The sequence below is a fragment of the Manacus vitellinus genome, unplaced genomic scaffold (assembly GCF_001715985.3).
Source record: "Manacus vitellinus isolate BGI_N305 unplaced genomic scaffold, ASM171598v3 scaffold_18_pilon, whole genome shotgun sequence".
NCBI classification, from domain to species: Eukaryota; Metazoa; Chordata; class Aves; order Passeriformes; family Pipridae; genus Manacus; species Manacus vitellinus.
Window position 1 is genome coordinate 7,974,772 of NW_021939324.1, and position 14,025 is coordinate 7,988,796.

Here is a 14,025-nt window from a genome sequence, read left to right on the forward strand (position 1 = left end):
AAACAGCAAAGGGCCCAGCCTTTGCAACCTGTGCAATACCAGCAAAGGCAGATCACCTTGGGCAAAGCTTTCTTCCAGTCAGCAGGAAAAAACTCGGGTGGGCACCAATGCTGCTCACATCAGCAGCCCCCAAGGGTTGAGCTGTCCTCCCTGCCTTAATTTACCAATCTAGCTTGTTTTCCTGCTGAAGTTGAAGTGTGCAGCATTTCTGGATGAGCACAAATCACAAGTAAAACAGGAGAGGAGTAAACCAGCATAATGAAATTTTATTCTGAAAATATGGCAAGACTCTAAGGCACTTCAAACATTTCAATACTCATGACTAAAGTGAATGTGACAAGGTAATAGCATTCCATAAATACGCACTGAGAACTACGCTCAATTCCACTCAAGGGGAATATACAACTGGTACCTCTAATTTTATTCTCCAATAAATGTGTATGGAGCTTATAGACTGACACAGTTAATAAAAATATGGTAACAGGACATGTAATTCTTCATCTAGATTTTAATTATTAAGGAATATAAAATGTTGAAAATACTGTGCGAATTAATTTTATAGACACTAGTATCTTTTATATAAAAAGTTATACATTATCCCCAATTAGCAACAACTTATTTAGTGAACTTCAGACCTGACAAAAGGCTCTATCCCCAATACCTACCCACTCACCCACCAGCTCAAGATCCACGGAGCTGACTATATAAGCAACTGCAACTTCTGAATTTCAAATAATTAAAAACATGAAAATCATGTTGGAATGAAATCTATGAAAAGTTTACTGTGATAAAGTCTAGGCACAGTAAATATATTTTAGAATGACTAAAAAGAAGCCACTGGGACACCCCTGCATGGATAGCTTTAGAAGTCTTAAGGCGCACATAACACAGGAGAGGATAATCTACAGCAAAGAAAAACAGGATTTATGCCAGTGTACAGAATGATGACTATGTGAGCAAAAGAACAGAAGGGTTCTCTGCTGAGCACTACTTAACTATAGGCTTACTTCAAGTTTACAGTTTTCTCTCTTTAGCACTAGATCTCTGCTTTCACTTTGCTGGTGAGTTCAGGCACAAGACAATTACATTCAGTATCTGTCTCAGTAAAACAGTAACATTTAGCAGCTTACAGATGGCATAGAGATTTTTTACAGATATTCATGCACTACTACTCAAACGTGGCTCTGTGGGTGGGACCAGGAGATGTCCTTCTGCTAAGCCTAGGAGTGCCCTAGAAAAGAAGAACAATTCATCAAAGACAAATTATTCCAGCCAGCTGCTAGTGAACACAACACTCAAAATTACTCTGTTCAATCCCTTGCCTTTAATTGTACAGATAAATCTTTTTTTGATTTTTTTTTTTTTAATTTTAGGAAGAACAGTGCCAGCTATCATACAGCCTACAGGCACTAGTGCATGTTTTTTAGACAGTGAAATGCTTAGCAGCAGTTTATGAGAAGAGCGAGTCAGGGCTAGAGAAGGGGTAGGTAGTTGCCAGAACACCTAGGACAGCTCTAATGCCAGAAACAGCTATCTTTGGGTGACCAGGTCAATAATTAGCATTACAGTAATACAACAGCATCCTATCCACAAGGCAGTGTCAGTGAACCTTGCTAGTGAGTTATCTGTATCTCTAAATAAACGGGAGGAGGAGGGAGAAGAGGAGGAGGAAGTATCCCTCAGCCAGGCTTCAGCCTTGTGCAGTCAATCTGCATTTTAAAAAGTACAGTCCACTTACCAGCACAAAAATGATCCTGTGATTAAACTTGAAATTTCATGTGTTATACTGCTGTATAGCTACCAGGGGGTTAATTTCTTGTTTACATTTTACTATTATGTTCAGGAGCAGCAAGTTAAAACATAAACTACAGGAGGTTGTATACTAACCGGTGACTGGGTTTTGGAAAAGTTGAGGTGCGCGTAAAGGAGAACTGCTATGTCCTTATGTCCAGCTTCCAGGGCTATTGAAAGTGCTGTGCTGCCATCCTGAGAGAAAAAAGGAAGAAACAGGAGAATTAGTGCTTGTATGCATTAACAGATCTCTTAAAAGTCCCATCAGCCCACAGAGAAGGGAAGTTATGAAGTGGAGGCCCTGGTGCTCATACAGACAGTTAGGTTAATTTAGAGTCTTGTTTCATTTCTTTTATTATAAGCCTTGCACTGCTGTTTTATGAGGTAGTCCAATTGTCAGAGGCCTAATAATTTCTCTCAATGAGTACTCTTGATTACTGCTGAGGAAGAATAAGCACACCATTATCATAATAACGTTACATGTAGTGCTGTGTAAGACCAGTGATTTCAGAAGATTGGGCTGTCTGAGAGAAACTACAATGTCAGTAACAAGTGGAAGAGAAGATAAGGGAGGGATAAATGCTAATCAAATATAATGATAATTGCTCTATTACAATGATAATTGTTGTGTTAGAGGTCCCATTAACACTAGGAGAATTTGCACTCATAATTCCAAATGTTCCTTAATGGAAGTCTAAATATAATTTCATGGTTAAACACTGTCACCTCAGTTTCTCAGAAGATATTACTGCTTTCAGAAACCACAGTTGTTGAGGGTGCTAGAAGCAAAAACTGGGTTTGCTGAAAGGATAATTTATTGATCTGCAGTTTTTCCTTTAGACCGTGTTTGGTCCAGGAAGAAGTAGATGTCAGGCATCCCCTGGCTTGCTGGTTGGTTCCCTGCCTGCCTTTTGGCTCTTGCACACAGAAGTTTCTACAGTAATGCCCGTATTTGAAATGTGCTCTCACAGGGATGGACCACATATTCCAGCCATGGCCATAGCTCTGGTATTGGTATTGGTATTGGAGAGGTTGGCTCAAGTTTTTAAACTGTAAACCCTTTCTCCAGCACAGGACACGACAGACAGCATCCACATGGAAAATCTCCTTATGAGACTACAGGAGGCAATTATACATAAAGCAGACAGGGAGCTAGAATAGCTGTCCACTACAATGCAATATAATGCACTACAAATGCACAACACTCCACAGGCAACACATGTGCTTAAAGAGAGATGCTGAATCACAGTCAGAATGGAACACATTAGTAGGATAATGCTCAGCTCGCTACTGATCACGCAGACTGGAAAAGCCTCGCTGTGACATTCAGAATAGCTAGGAGAACGCTAAAACTCTCAAAATCTCACAGCACAGACAAGCCCATTATAAAATGAATAAGCAGCAGTCAAACTGTGCTTGGGAAAGAGTGTGAAACTGGCTACAGGAATACTTAAGTGTCGTGTCCCCATAAAGATTTTTAAATTATTGACTTCATAACTAAGAGTGCTAACAGCATCCTGGCTGCAGTTATCTAGATTGCCCCAGAAGTGTTTGTTACACTGAAGTCTTCTTACATTTTCTCCTCAGGCCAGCCGTTACACACTGCTAGTACTATCAGACAGCTGAGCTGCCTCCTGCAGCAGGTCAGTGAATGAAGAGAAATGATGTCTCTGCCTCTCTGCAACAGAGTCAACAACCACACACCCACTGCCCTCCAAAATCCCAAACCATTGCAGTGGGTAATGCAATAGGAAGAATGGAAAAGTACCCAAGAAATGTTGTTAACAGGAATACAGTACTGGCAAGAGATCAAGTAAGTCAACATTTTCAAGCCTGAGAATTCTACAGATCAAATATTCTGCTGACAGTGTAGGCTGCGATGATCCTTGCAAACAAAAAATATACAAGTGTCTCACTTGGCACGGAAGTCACAGTCTGTATCTCTTTATTGTCAGGACAACAGAGCTCCGTGACTGAGACCAAACCTGTACTCTAAAAGTCGTTGTGTAGATACAGTGTGAATGTCATATCAAGAGAACTGATATTTGCCACAGGCACAGAAAAGCAATACAGAAAGGCCTCAAAGTCACTAGATAAGGTCCTAACTGAAAATGGGAAAACTCCTGTGGAAGGGAGAAGGAATGTATGAAAGGAAGATATTTTACTATGAGCTAACAAATACTTTTTTCTGTTCTGGCCACTAAATACCTACAGCTAACCACAGAAATGGCTACCAGGTAGGTCTGTTAGAAAAGTAAAAATACTAGCCAAATAATCACAGCACTTACTACCATTAAGATTCATGTGGCTGGTACTTTAGCACTCTCTGAGTCAGAGATTCACCTAAGCAGATTTCAGTAGTACAGTCTGGAAAGGCAACTCACATTGTCCTCCAGGGTGCCATTACACCCAGGCTGAGCCAGCAGAAGTTTAACAATCTCCACATGTCCATGCTCACTAGCACACATCAGAGCTGTAGAGCCCTCATCATCCTGGATATTGACATCTGCACCACAGGCCAGCAAAGCTTTAACCATGTCTATCCGACCATGACTCACAGCTAGCATCAGTGCAGTCTGACCAGCCTGCATGAAGAGAAGAAGAAAACCCAAATAAAGACAATCACTGACAAAGCATGAACACATTTTTTTGGCACTATGCTTCTTCTGGGGAAAACAAATCGTTATCTTAAACAGTACTCTCAAGGCTTGGATTGCCATTATTTAAATACCTTTTATGCATCAAATATCCCACATTCACTTAGCTATTTATTGAATTAGTGAAAGATATCCAAACTATTTCCAGACATCTACAGTTCTTTGGAAGGAGCTAAATGCCTCCTAAAATTCAGTAATAGTTCTTTCATATAATATTCAACCTTCATTTTTAGAAGAGGTCCAGACCTGAGGCTCAACTGTTCTTCCATGGCTTTGTTTTGTACACAGCAATCAAAAACAAACACACAGAACCCACAGATGGTGAAAGTCAATGTGCGCAAAAGCTGAACTGACAGAGCAGGGATGGGAGCGTGGAAGGAAAGATAAAAGGTCACAGGAATGCAAACTGTGCCTCGTGAACCATTTGACTGACCTGGCTGGCTTTAGCATTCACGTCTCCACAGCTGAACAGTTCCTCCACTATCCTCATGTCCTTCTCCGCTTCCACAGCTGCAAGCGCAGCAAGCATGATGGGAGTATAACCAGCCTTGTTCTGATGATTTACATTACAGACATCTGCAGAGGGATGACATAATTTCTTTGGAAAGCAAGAACCCAAAAAGCAGTAATTGTGCTAATCAACTGAATAAACTGTTGGTAGAGCAGCCTATAAAAAGAAAAAGCAGCAACTGCTTTCATAATGGAAGCAATTCAAGGGAAAGTGGAAAAATAAAAAATAAACAGGGGAGCTCTTGAGCCTGAGAAAGAAAAGAATTCTTTTCTACTATATGTATAACACAAGGGAGAGCACAAAGCCATTTTATATGTTATCATTTAGGGTTTTCTTTGTACGTTTGTTTATTCTTTTGTAAAAGCAAGTGGTCTGAAATCTGACATGGCCATCAGGGTCATGGTTCTGCCACCAGAAATACCATCAGGAGAGTCCTTAAGCTCTTCTCCTGAGGGCATCCACACTGCAAAACAAAAACGGTTCAGCAACAGGGTCAGTTGAAAAGTTATTTCTCCTCAGCACAAACATTTTCCTGTAATTGGTGTTATTTTGAAAATCTGCAAGTGTACTTCAACATGTCTTAGAGTTGCCAAAAAAACCCCTTTAAATTAAAGGCTGCTTCCAGTTCTACAGCGTATCTGACTGTGAGCAAAACTACTCTGGGAACAAATACAGGCAAGCACTCTGACCATGACAGCAACTGACAAGAGTTCTCCTTTTTGTTCAAATCTTACCTCCAGTCTCTCTCTGTTCCTAAAATTCTGCAGAAATTCATCAGACCTTATTGGTTTACCAGGGAGCAGGGTTTTCAGTGTGCTTATCTTATTGAAAAGCAGGGACTCAGACTTACATAAACAGTATCTCTAGATTAGGGGTTAAATTGCACCACAGTTGCAGAAATGTTCCAAGAAATTCTATGGATTTATTGCCAAAGGATTTTCTTTTTCAGTGAAAAGAACATTTCAGAAGCATTACAAGTGCAGATGTAAGAAAATGCACATTTTTAATGTTTCATAGACATCAGTGATGTTACCTTACTACTTTTAGACATCACTTCCATGAAGCCACACAACACACTTGCTACATGCATTATATCATGAGTAATGAATAATTTTTAGAAGTGATGTGTTCCTACCCTGACTACTTCAGCAGAGTGTGTTTTCTGAGGTCACATTCCAGCTCCTTTTCTATATGGCTAATGAACAAAACTGTTCTCCTACTTGTCCTCTTGGTGACTCTGCTTGGTGATATGGAGGATTCTCTGATCTCGTTCTTTCTTCCCACCAAACACAGACACGGAGTCTTGGACCAACAGTCTGCCTGTGATATAACCACACTGCAAAGCTGATCACAGTGACCATTCAGACACAGTCCAGAGGAAGACTGCTGAAACCTGAAGGAATCTGCCTGTTTGAAAACATTTTCCAAGTGCTGGCACAAGTAGTTCTCCCGCAGAGGAGTACCTGGCACTAGTCACGGTTGTTGTATTTTACAGTTAACCCCTGGTGTCCACAGGCATACACTAGCTGCTGGAACCTACAGGAGGTCGTGACTTCCAGCAAGAGGTGAGCATGTTTCTGCTACCCTGAGATACCTAGGGAAGGGAGGGGCAGTTCCCTCCCACCACCGCTGTGCTGCAGAGCCAGCCTGCTGCATTTCACTGTGGTCCTGACATTCCCTGAATTCCCCTGCCATGACTCATTCTTCCCAACAGGAAGAGGGCCTTCAAACAGGACCAGAGATTTCAAAGTGCTCACTTTGCTGCTGAGGAAATCTCTGCATGTGTGACAGATGTGCTGGGTTTTGAAATCTGGGATTTGTATCATTAATATCCTTGTTTATCTGGTGCTACCCTTCTGGATTTATGAATATTGCTTGGCTTACACTCCAGACATGTTATTGGCCTAGTTAACCTTTCACAATCAACTGTGACAGGTTTTATAACTAGTTTAGAGAAACCAACTTCACTCAGGGAGCAAAGAGGGAGCTTAAACAGATCACATCCTGCCTAGGACCATTTCCAGTGTGATACCTTCCGCTGGCTGCCATCTGGCACGTTGCATGTGGGGAGCAGATGCTCTGGAGTCTCTCCTTGGTCACTACCCTCTCTGCAAGGGGATTGAGAAAAGGAAGCAACAACAAAAGCAACTACATGAAGCATCATCACATTGCTTATGGATCAGGAAAATGCTCTTCTGTGACAGAATGCCATACTGCTCCAGTTTCTCAGAAAGGCAGCAGAGATGTGTCAAGGTGGTGGCCAAAAAAAGGTTTTGCATCGCTTTAGTAAGATAAAACTAGACTGGTCTGAGTGTTTAAGATGGATGTTTATACCTCAATGAATCTTCCTCCTCCAGCACCCTACACCCGACTGAGCAGCAGCTGCACTGCCTCCAGAGAAAACTAGTGCTAGAGGCTGGTATTGCTGAGCTTGGAACTACAGTCCAAAAGACTCAGACACCAGCCAATTCTGTATAATTTACCTGAGTGTTTTTGTAACTTTTTCAAGAAACATCATCTCAAAAGCTAGTGCTAGAAACAAAGATTCCAGATTACTCAAGTGAGCCACCATATAACTGTTAACAGTTAAAACTTTTCAGTTTCACCTATGAGAATTGCAAAACCCAATAATAATTAAAAAAAAATAAGCAAACCTGTTAACCTACTTGCATCCAGAAGAAGCTTTACAATTTCAAAGTTAGAATGTGAGACACTGTAATGCAGAGCTGTGTTTCCATTTCCATCTGCCATATTGATGATATGTCTGAGGACAGCAGGAGAAATCTCTTCAAAAGCAGTTATGTAGTCTCCAACCATTTCAGGGACAGCAGACTTCTGACTTGAGACACGAAACCACTCATGCTGGATGGTATTTAAACAAAACCTCTGCCAAAACCAAAACAGAAAAATTTACATATGGGCAATCTGTTTAAAGGATTTTCCATCCCACAAGTCAACAATGCAGGTCAAGCCATTTTTAGTCCAATGTGGGAAGAAAGCATTCAGCTCACAAACAAGATGACAGACTGAAGCTTCCCCTCTGACTAAAGCCTTCTTTAAAACCAATTGTTTACTTCCTCTCACTTCACTTGATTTTCAGGAATTATTCCCCTCTGAGGACATGGATGAGATTACTCCCAGAATTAATCTCATCCTCTCGGAATTAACGGTTATCAAATGCTGGTGAACAGAAAAAAGACTTGGAGTAACCATTTCCATCAAATACTTAACTAAGTTTATGAATCACTAATAAACACAAGACGGAGAACAGGGAAAATGCATTTCTGACTGGACTTAAAACAACAGCATGCTAAGTCAATTAGGCCCAGTTTTGAGGCACAAATTATCAAATGCCTCAAGTATATGAGAACTGGTTGGACAGCAGTTCTGCAGGAGAAGAGCTGGGTATTACAAGCTGAACCAAAGACAACAACAACATAGTGTAATGAAAAAGGCAAATACTGTTTTGGGGCGAATAAACATATTTATAGCTTGCACACCATTTGATGCAGTCTCTTCTCTGCCTATTGCTGTGAAGGTAACAGCTGGACTACTTTGTCTGGTCTGATCACTGAATGACACAAAAGATTTGGCTAAAACAATTTCAAAGGTGAACAGCAAGAATGATAAGAAGTCAAGGAAATCTGACCTATGGGACAGACAGGAAGGACTGGAGATGCTATGCTGAAAGAACTGCTGGGAAAAGGAACCCTGTAACATTTTCATAGGCAAAAAACTGTTGCAGTAAGAAAAGAAAGAACCTGTTCTTCACCTGAAGGATGGCTGGCTGTCGTAGCAAGAGATTTTAGCTGCAATGAGAAGATGCAGGCTACACATTCAGGATAAACTTTCACATTGGTATTGACTAGGGGTGAAGGAGTATGAGCCTCTTAGGCCAGGTAACTTATCTGTTGTGAAAAATGTAGGTAGAGCAGATCTTGCTGTGAGCCAAGGAGGCTTCCACAGTCACCACCAGCTCTGACTTTGAGAGGCAGTTTCTGTAACCTGGAAGGACCACCATATCCTCTTCATAACCCCCCATGTGCAAGGTGGCCAGTAAATTCAAGGACAATTTTACAGAGAAGGCACTCAGAAAGCTTATCTAGCCTCTAGGGAAAACACTGCAGTAGCTCTAGAGGTGGCGCGTGTCCAGTAAAGGGAGAATATTCTACATACATCAGTACTACATATATAACTGTACTACAGAAACACATTTACAGAATGAAAACTGACAAGGTACAACTATTTGAGTTGGATCACATGTATTGTGAACACACAGAATTGAACAAAAAAGTGGTCATAAAGCGACACAATATAATTTTTTTAATTTTAAGCGCTACTGAGTGCAAAATACCACTAAGAAATTATTTTTAGTCACAGCATCACACACATTATTAAGTAAATAGCACACTTCTTTTTATTCATGTAATCCAGCACATTCCAAAATAAGCAATCCACAGCTCTTCCTGGTGTAATCAGAAGCCATAAGAGCTGAGTATGCTGGAAGAGGTTGGGACAACTTATATAGATCCTTAGCTGTACTGACATTTAGTCTGTTTGGACAAGACTCCTTTATCAGCAGACAGACAGAGAACAAGAGCTGATGAGTCTGTAGTTTCCACCTACAAAGCACTACTTGTGCTGGAAGACACTTTAAGCACAAGAAAGAAAAATGTAAATTCAAATTACACTTCCAAGGCAGAGATCATCATGTGGTTATGCCATTTTTGACACAACTCCAACAGGGCCTAAACCATTTGTTGTTTGAATGCCTAAACTACTCCTGAAGGACAAATACATGATTAAAAACTGTCACAACTGTATTGAACAACCTTTCAAAACATTCCTTGGACCACAAATGTCAGAACTGGACACAGACAATACTGCTGTGTCATGCACACAACATAACTGTCTTTAAGAAGCTGCAGATGCTCTACAGTAGAGGAGATCAGTGGGTTGTTGCCTTTTACATCACCACACAACTGTAAGAAATGCAAAATTCAGTTTCATATCACTAAGCAGTGTTCCTTTGTTCTCAGATCGCCCTCACACGGCAGTATAGGCAATTCCTATATGAGGCAAATACAATTTTATTTCTTGAGAATGCGTATTAACAATGAATACTCCTTACTCTCTGCAGCACTGATAAAACCACCAGTGCAGTAAGTCAGACAAACAAGACCCCTGTGCTTAGAAGGAGGCAGATCACCACAGTTTCAGAACAGACTATGAGCTTTTGTCATAGGAAGTAACAGTCTTCTTACGGCATATAGTCTCCTAATGTGAGATCTAAGAGCTGCCCACAGCAGTGCTAAAGTGACACTTACAATAATAACACAGGAATACACAGATGTGTTGAAACTGCACTTTCACGTTACTATTTTTATGTGTGTGCCTTGCGTGACAACACCCAAGTGCACAAAGCACAAGTACATTCTCTGGACAAAAGTCTCCTGATAGAAAGAGTTTTGTGACCGTCGCAGGAAAGATGAAATCCTCATCTGCTTACCCACTGCAAGGTTGGTCCTGCAAAACCACAAGTTATCCTTCCCTCAAGTTTTCTATTGCATCTCAGAGAGAATTTTGTCCTGCATTGCTTACCACATCTTTGTTGGTTAATGTCTTGGGGTCATCAATGTTGTTTCTCAGCAAGTGACAGGCAGAAAGCATCTTTTCACTTAGCTCGTATCTGAGGGAGACAGCAACATATACTGCATGTTTCAATTTTTCTCTTAACGTTTCAGCATAGAAACATTTATCTTTCTGAAAGTTCTCTGGGGATTAATGTTTCCAGGCAAGCAATCTGCCATGCAGAAGCCACTCTGGCAGCTCTTCGCTACTCATAGTAGTGCTGAAAATAAGGTCTGTGCCTGTCCCACATGTCACTGTGGCCAACCATCTCTGCCTATAACCTGCAGAGAGGATGATGGCAGAATTTTTTAGGAAAATTCTCCCAGAAAGCAGAGCAACTAGGACACTCTGTGTGTAAGGTGGGAATTTTAGCCCTCCTGGGTTACACACCAGCTGCTAGTGCTTCCAGAGCAATGAAATGCTCCACCGCAGCATGGACCATGTCCATGCGTAGCCATGTGCCCTGTTCCTTCCCCTCAAAGGGCATTGCCAGGGCAGTCAGCTTGCAGAGAACATGTTCCTCAAGTACACATGGCTATCTAAGCTGTCCTGCTACTCCTCTTCACAACCACCCCCTGCTAGGATAAATGTAAATTAGAGACCTCTTTTGAGAAACTGCCCATCTTTCTATGCCACCTGTAAAATAACAAGCTATCCTACAGTACTGTATAAAGCAAGCTCAGAGCACTTCAAAAGACACAGCTCCAAGGCCTCCAAGCTCTTAATTATTAATTTCTGCATCTCTTTTATTTAGCAGCTGACAATTACAGAGAACTTGATGCTAAGCTACACCTTCAGTGAAACATGACATTAATTTTACTGTTATTATTCCACCTACATAATTTTCCAAGCTAGCACACTTGTAAACCACTGGCAAAACCATTACCTATAAAATATCCCTTCCCTGTCCGTGTTTATACTTCCTTTTACCATTTACTAATGAAGAATCAGTAAAAACTCGTGACAATGGTTTGCTTTCCGTACACCAAAACAGAAAAGCCTTGTCTGTCAAATCCTATCTTACACAGTCCATTACCAGCAATTTGAAAAGTAGCTTAGACATGAAATGCTGAAGAAGTGTGTGATAGTGACCTTAGAAGTATAGTACAGTATGTGATCTCACATGAAGCATATGATCTGAGGGCTGGACAATGTCCTTGCTTCTGTACCCCATCCTCTTACTGAGCAGTACCAGCCATGGCTGAGATGCCGTGGAAGGTGCAAATGCAAGATGTACTCCCAGCAGGCTGCTGACCTGGTGTGCACGGCTCCAGACTCATTTGCTTGTTCATTTTACAGACCAGGCCATTCTCAAGGCATTGCCAGCTCCCAAACAAGTGCCATTTGTGTCCCGGAAGAGTCTCTGCTGGGTGAGCCACCTGGGTCTCACTGTTAATGGACCATTTAAAGTCAGTGGGATCAGCTGCTGCAAAGGACACCCTCTGACACCTTCTCCCTGCTCACACATGGCTGTTCTGCCATGAAACCGCCTCTGACTATCCACTCGAGCAGGAGGGAAGTCAGCAGCAGTCAACCAATGATGGGGCTGATGCTTTCTCCACCAGTATGAGCAGAGCCCACTGCTTACCCCATGCCACGAGGCAGCAGTGACCTCCTCAGAGGTACTCTGGAGGGGGCGAGCAGCCTACCTCTCTCTGATTTCCACCTCCTCGGCCTCACACTCTGGGAGAGGACTGTCCTTCTCTGCCCCCACGGCACAGACCTCTGCAGTGTGTGGGGTGGGCTGCTTCTCCTCTGTGTGCCGGTCGCAGGGGTACTCGTGGCCCTCGCACTCCTCCTCTGAATCTGAGGAGGAGCTCTCCTCCGAGCTGGAGTCATCGCTGGATGTGGTCTCGTACCTGTGGGAAAAATGGGCAGGGGCGCTTGCTCAGTGCCATTCAGCAGTGGACAGTACCTGCTTGCACTGGTGCAAGTGGAAAAATGTCTTGCAAAGGCTTAGTCCTCCTGTTTTCCTCTCAGAGACCTTTTCTACTCACTGAACTCAGTGTCAAGGCTAACTGATAACTGTCATTAGTATGTACACAGTGTGTAATGAAAGAAGAACAACCTTTTTTAAACAAAAGTCTTAACAGTCTGTCAGACATTGTCCTATCCCCAAACTGAAATTACTTTGTTCAGAGTAAATTGTGTTGTTGCCTTACTAGTCAGATATAAGCAGAAGATAACAAACCTGTGGTAACACTCCCCCACTATAAGTAATGATACTTTTATTCAATATGTATGAAATTATGTAATTGGGATATTTAGGCTATATACTGCACAAAGCACTTGTACTAAAGAAAAACTAATCTGAGGAAAGGGCTAGACAAGCTATATAAAACAATTTGATGAAACCATTTTCAAGTTCTTTGCAACATTCTGCAAGGGCAAGGTATTTTAAAAGATGAAAATTTTCCATACTGTTTTCTGTATTTGTGTAGTAAAGTTTCTGTATTTATCTAACACAAAGCCAGAAAAATCAATTTTTGGGCAATGCCATCTCTTGCTGTATTGTTTAATTTTACAGTGTTGTGCTTGTCAGCTGCCAAACATATTTACAAGTTTTCCTTAATAAAGCATTGCCTGAAGAATGTCCCCATGGCTGAACTCATTTCATTTTCCTGAGTTAAATTTGGCAGCAGTCTCATGTACAGGTACTTGAGACTGATGCCATATATCACTTGAATGCACAAGAGGATTAAGAGGAGCTCAGCTGTCTCGTTCTTCCTTCTGATACCTACACTCAGCAGATGCACCTCAGCCTGAAGGACAGGCCAAAGCTATGCATGTGCTCCTGGGTTCTTCCTGTCCTACCCGCTGTGAAAGCAGTACAGTGCTATAGTGACAGATGTTTTGGAGACAGGTCTCTTACCCGCCATTAATGCCAACAAACTGCAGGTTCTTCTTGGTGTTGCTCAAATCCTTCTTCCCATCCCTTTTCTTCATGATAGATTTAAGCGTGTTTTCATTATTGGTACATACTGTTAAAGAGGGAGACAAAGCACACATATTAGTACAAATCTGTAGCCAGTTTTGCAGCAGCTTTAGACAATTTTTCATAACAAACAGCTCTCTGTTTAATTTACCAACTGAAGCTGAGTTTTCCAATATTTTTTACATGGTGTGAGATGCATATTGGAAATATCAAAGAACAGTTCCAAAATCAACTCTGGAAACCAGTGTAGCCTAGATTTCCCATCTTCCAACATGCTGTTAATCTTTATGATGCTTTAGAAAACTTTAAGAAAAGATATGAGCTTTTTGTTTTTCTTCGCTATTTGTGAAAAACTTCTAATGCTGAAATGGTTACTCTGGTCAATTAAGAAAATCTTGATTCTTGGTGTCAGAGAGCAGCAGCTCTTTGCCAGAATGAATGCATTAGTACAGACAGCACATTTAAACAATACAGAAAGCATATTTAACAATAAACTATTC

At 41.4% G+C, this 14,025-nt stretch overlaps 1 protein-coding gene across 4 annotated transcripts in view; it reads right to left on the reverse strand.

Annotated features, from left to right (window-relative positions):
• Positions 1–406: 406 nt before the first annotated feature.
• The window catches only part of KANK1 (KN motif and ankyrin repeat domains 1), a 121,292-nt gene continuing 107,673 nt past the window's right edge, over positions 407–14,025 (reverse strand). For 3 of the 4 annotated variants that reach the window (XM_018070416.2, XM_018070417.1, XM_018070415.2), the window contains 8 exons: positions 13,463–13,571; positions 12,240–12,449; positions 10,561–10,648; positions 7,614–7,845; positions 4,882–5,024; positions 4,176–4,376; positions 1,888–1,986; positions 407–1,231 (listed from right to left, as the gene is read on the reverse strand). In XM_018070416.2, the coding sequence (XP_017925905.1) occupies positions 1,169–1,231; positions 1,888–1,986; positions 4,176–4,376; positions 4,882–5,024; positions 7,614–7,845; positions 10,561–10,648; positions 12,240–12,449; positions 13,463–13,571 (1,145 nt within the window). In that variant the 3' untranslated portion in view covers positions 407–1,168. The remainder of the gene's footprint in view (positions 1,232–1,887; positions 1,987–4,175; positions 4,377–4,881; positions 5,025–7,613; positions 7,846–10,560; positions 10,649–12,239; positions 12,450–13,462; positions 13,572–14,025) is intronic. The other variant, XM_008921650.2, reaches the window with a different exon arrangement.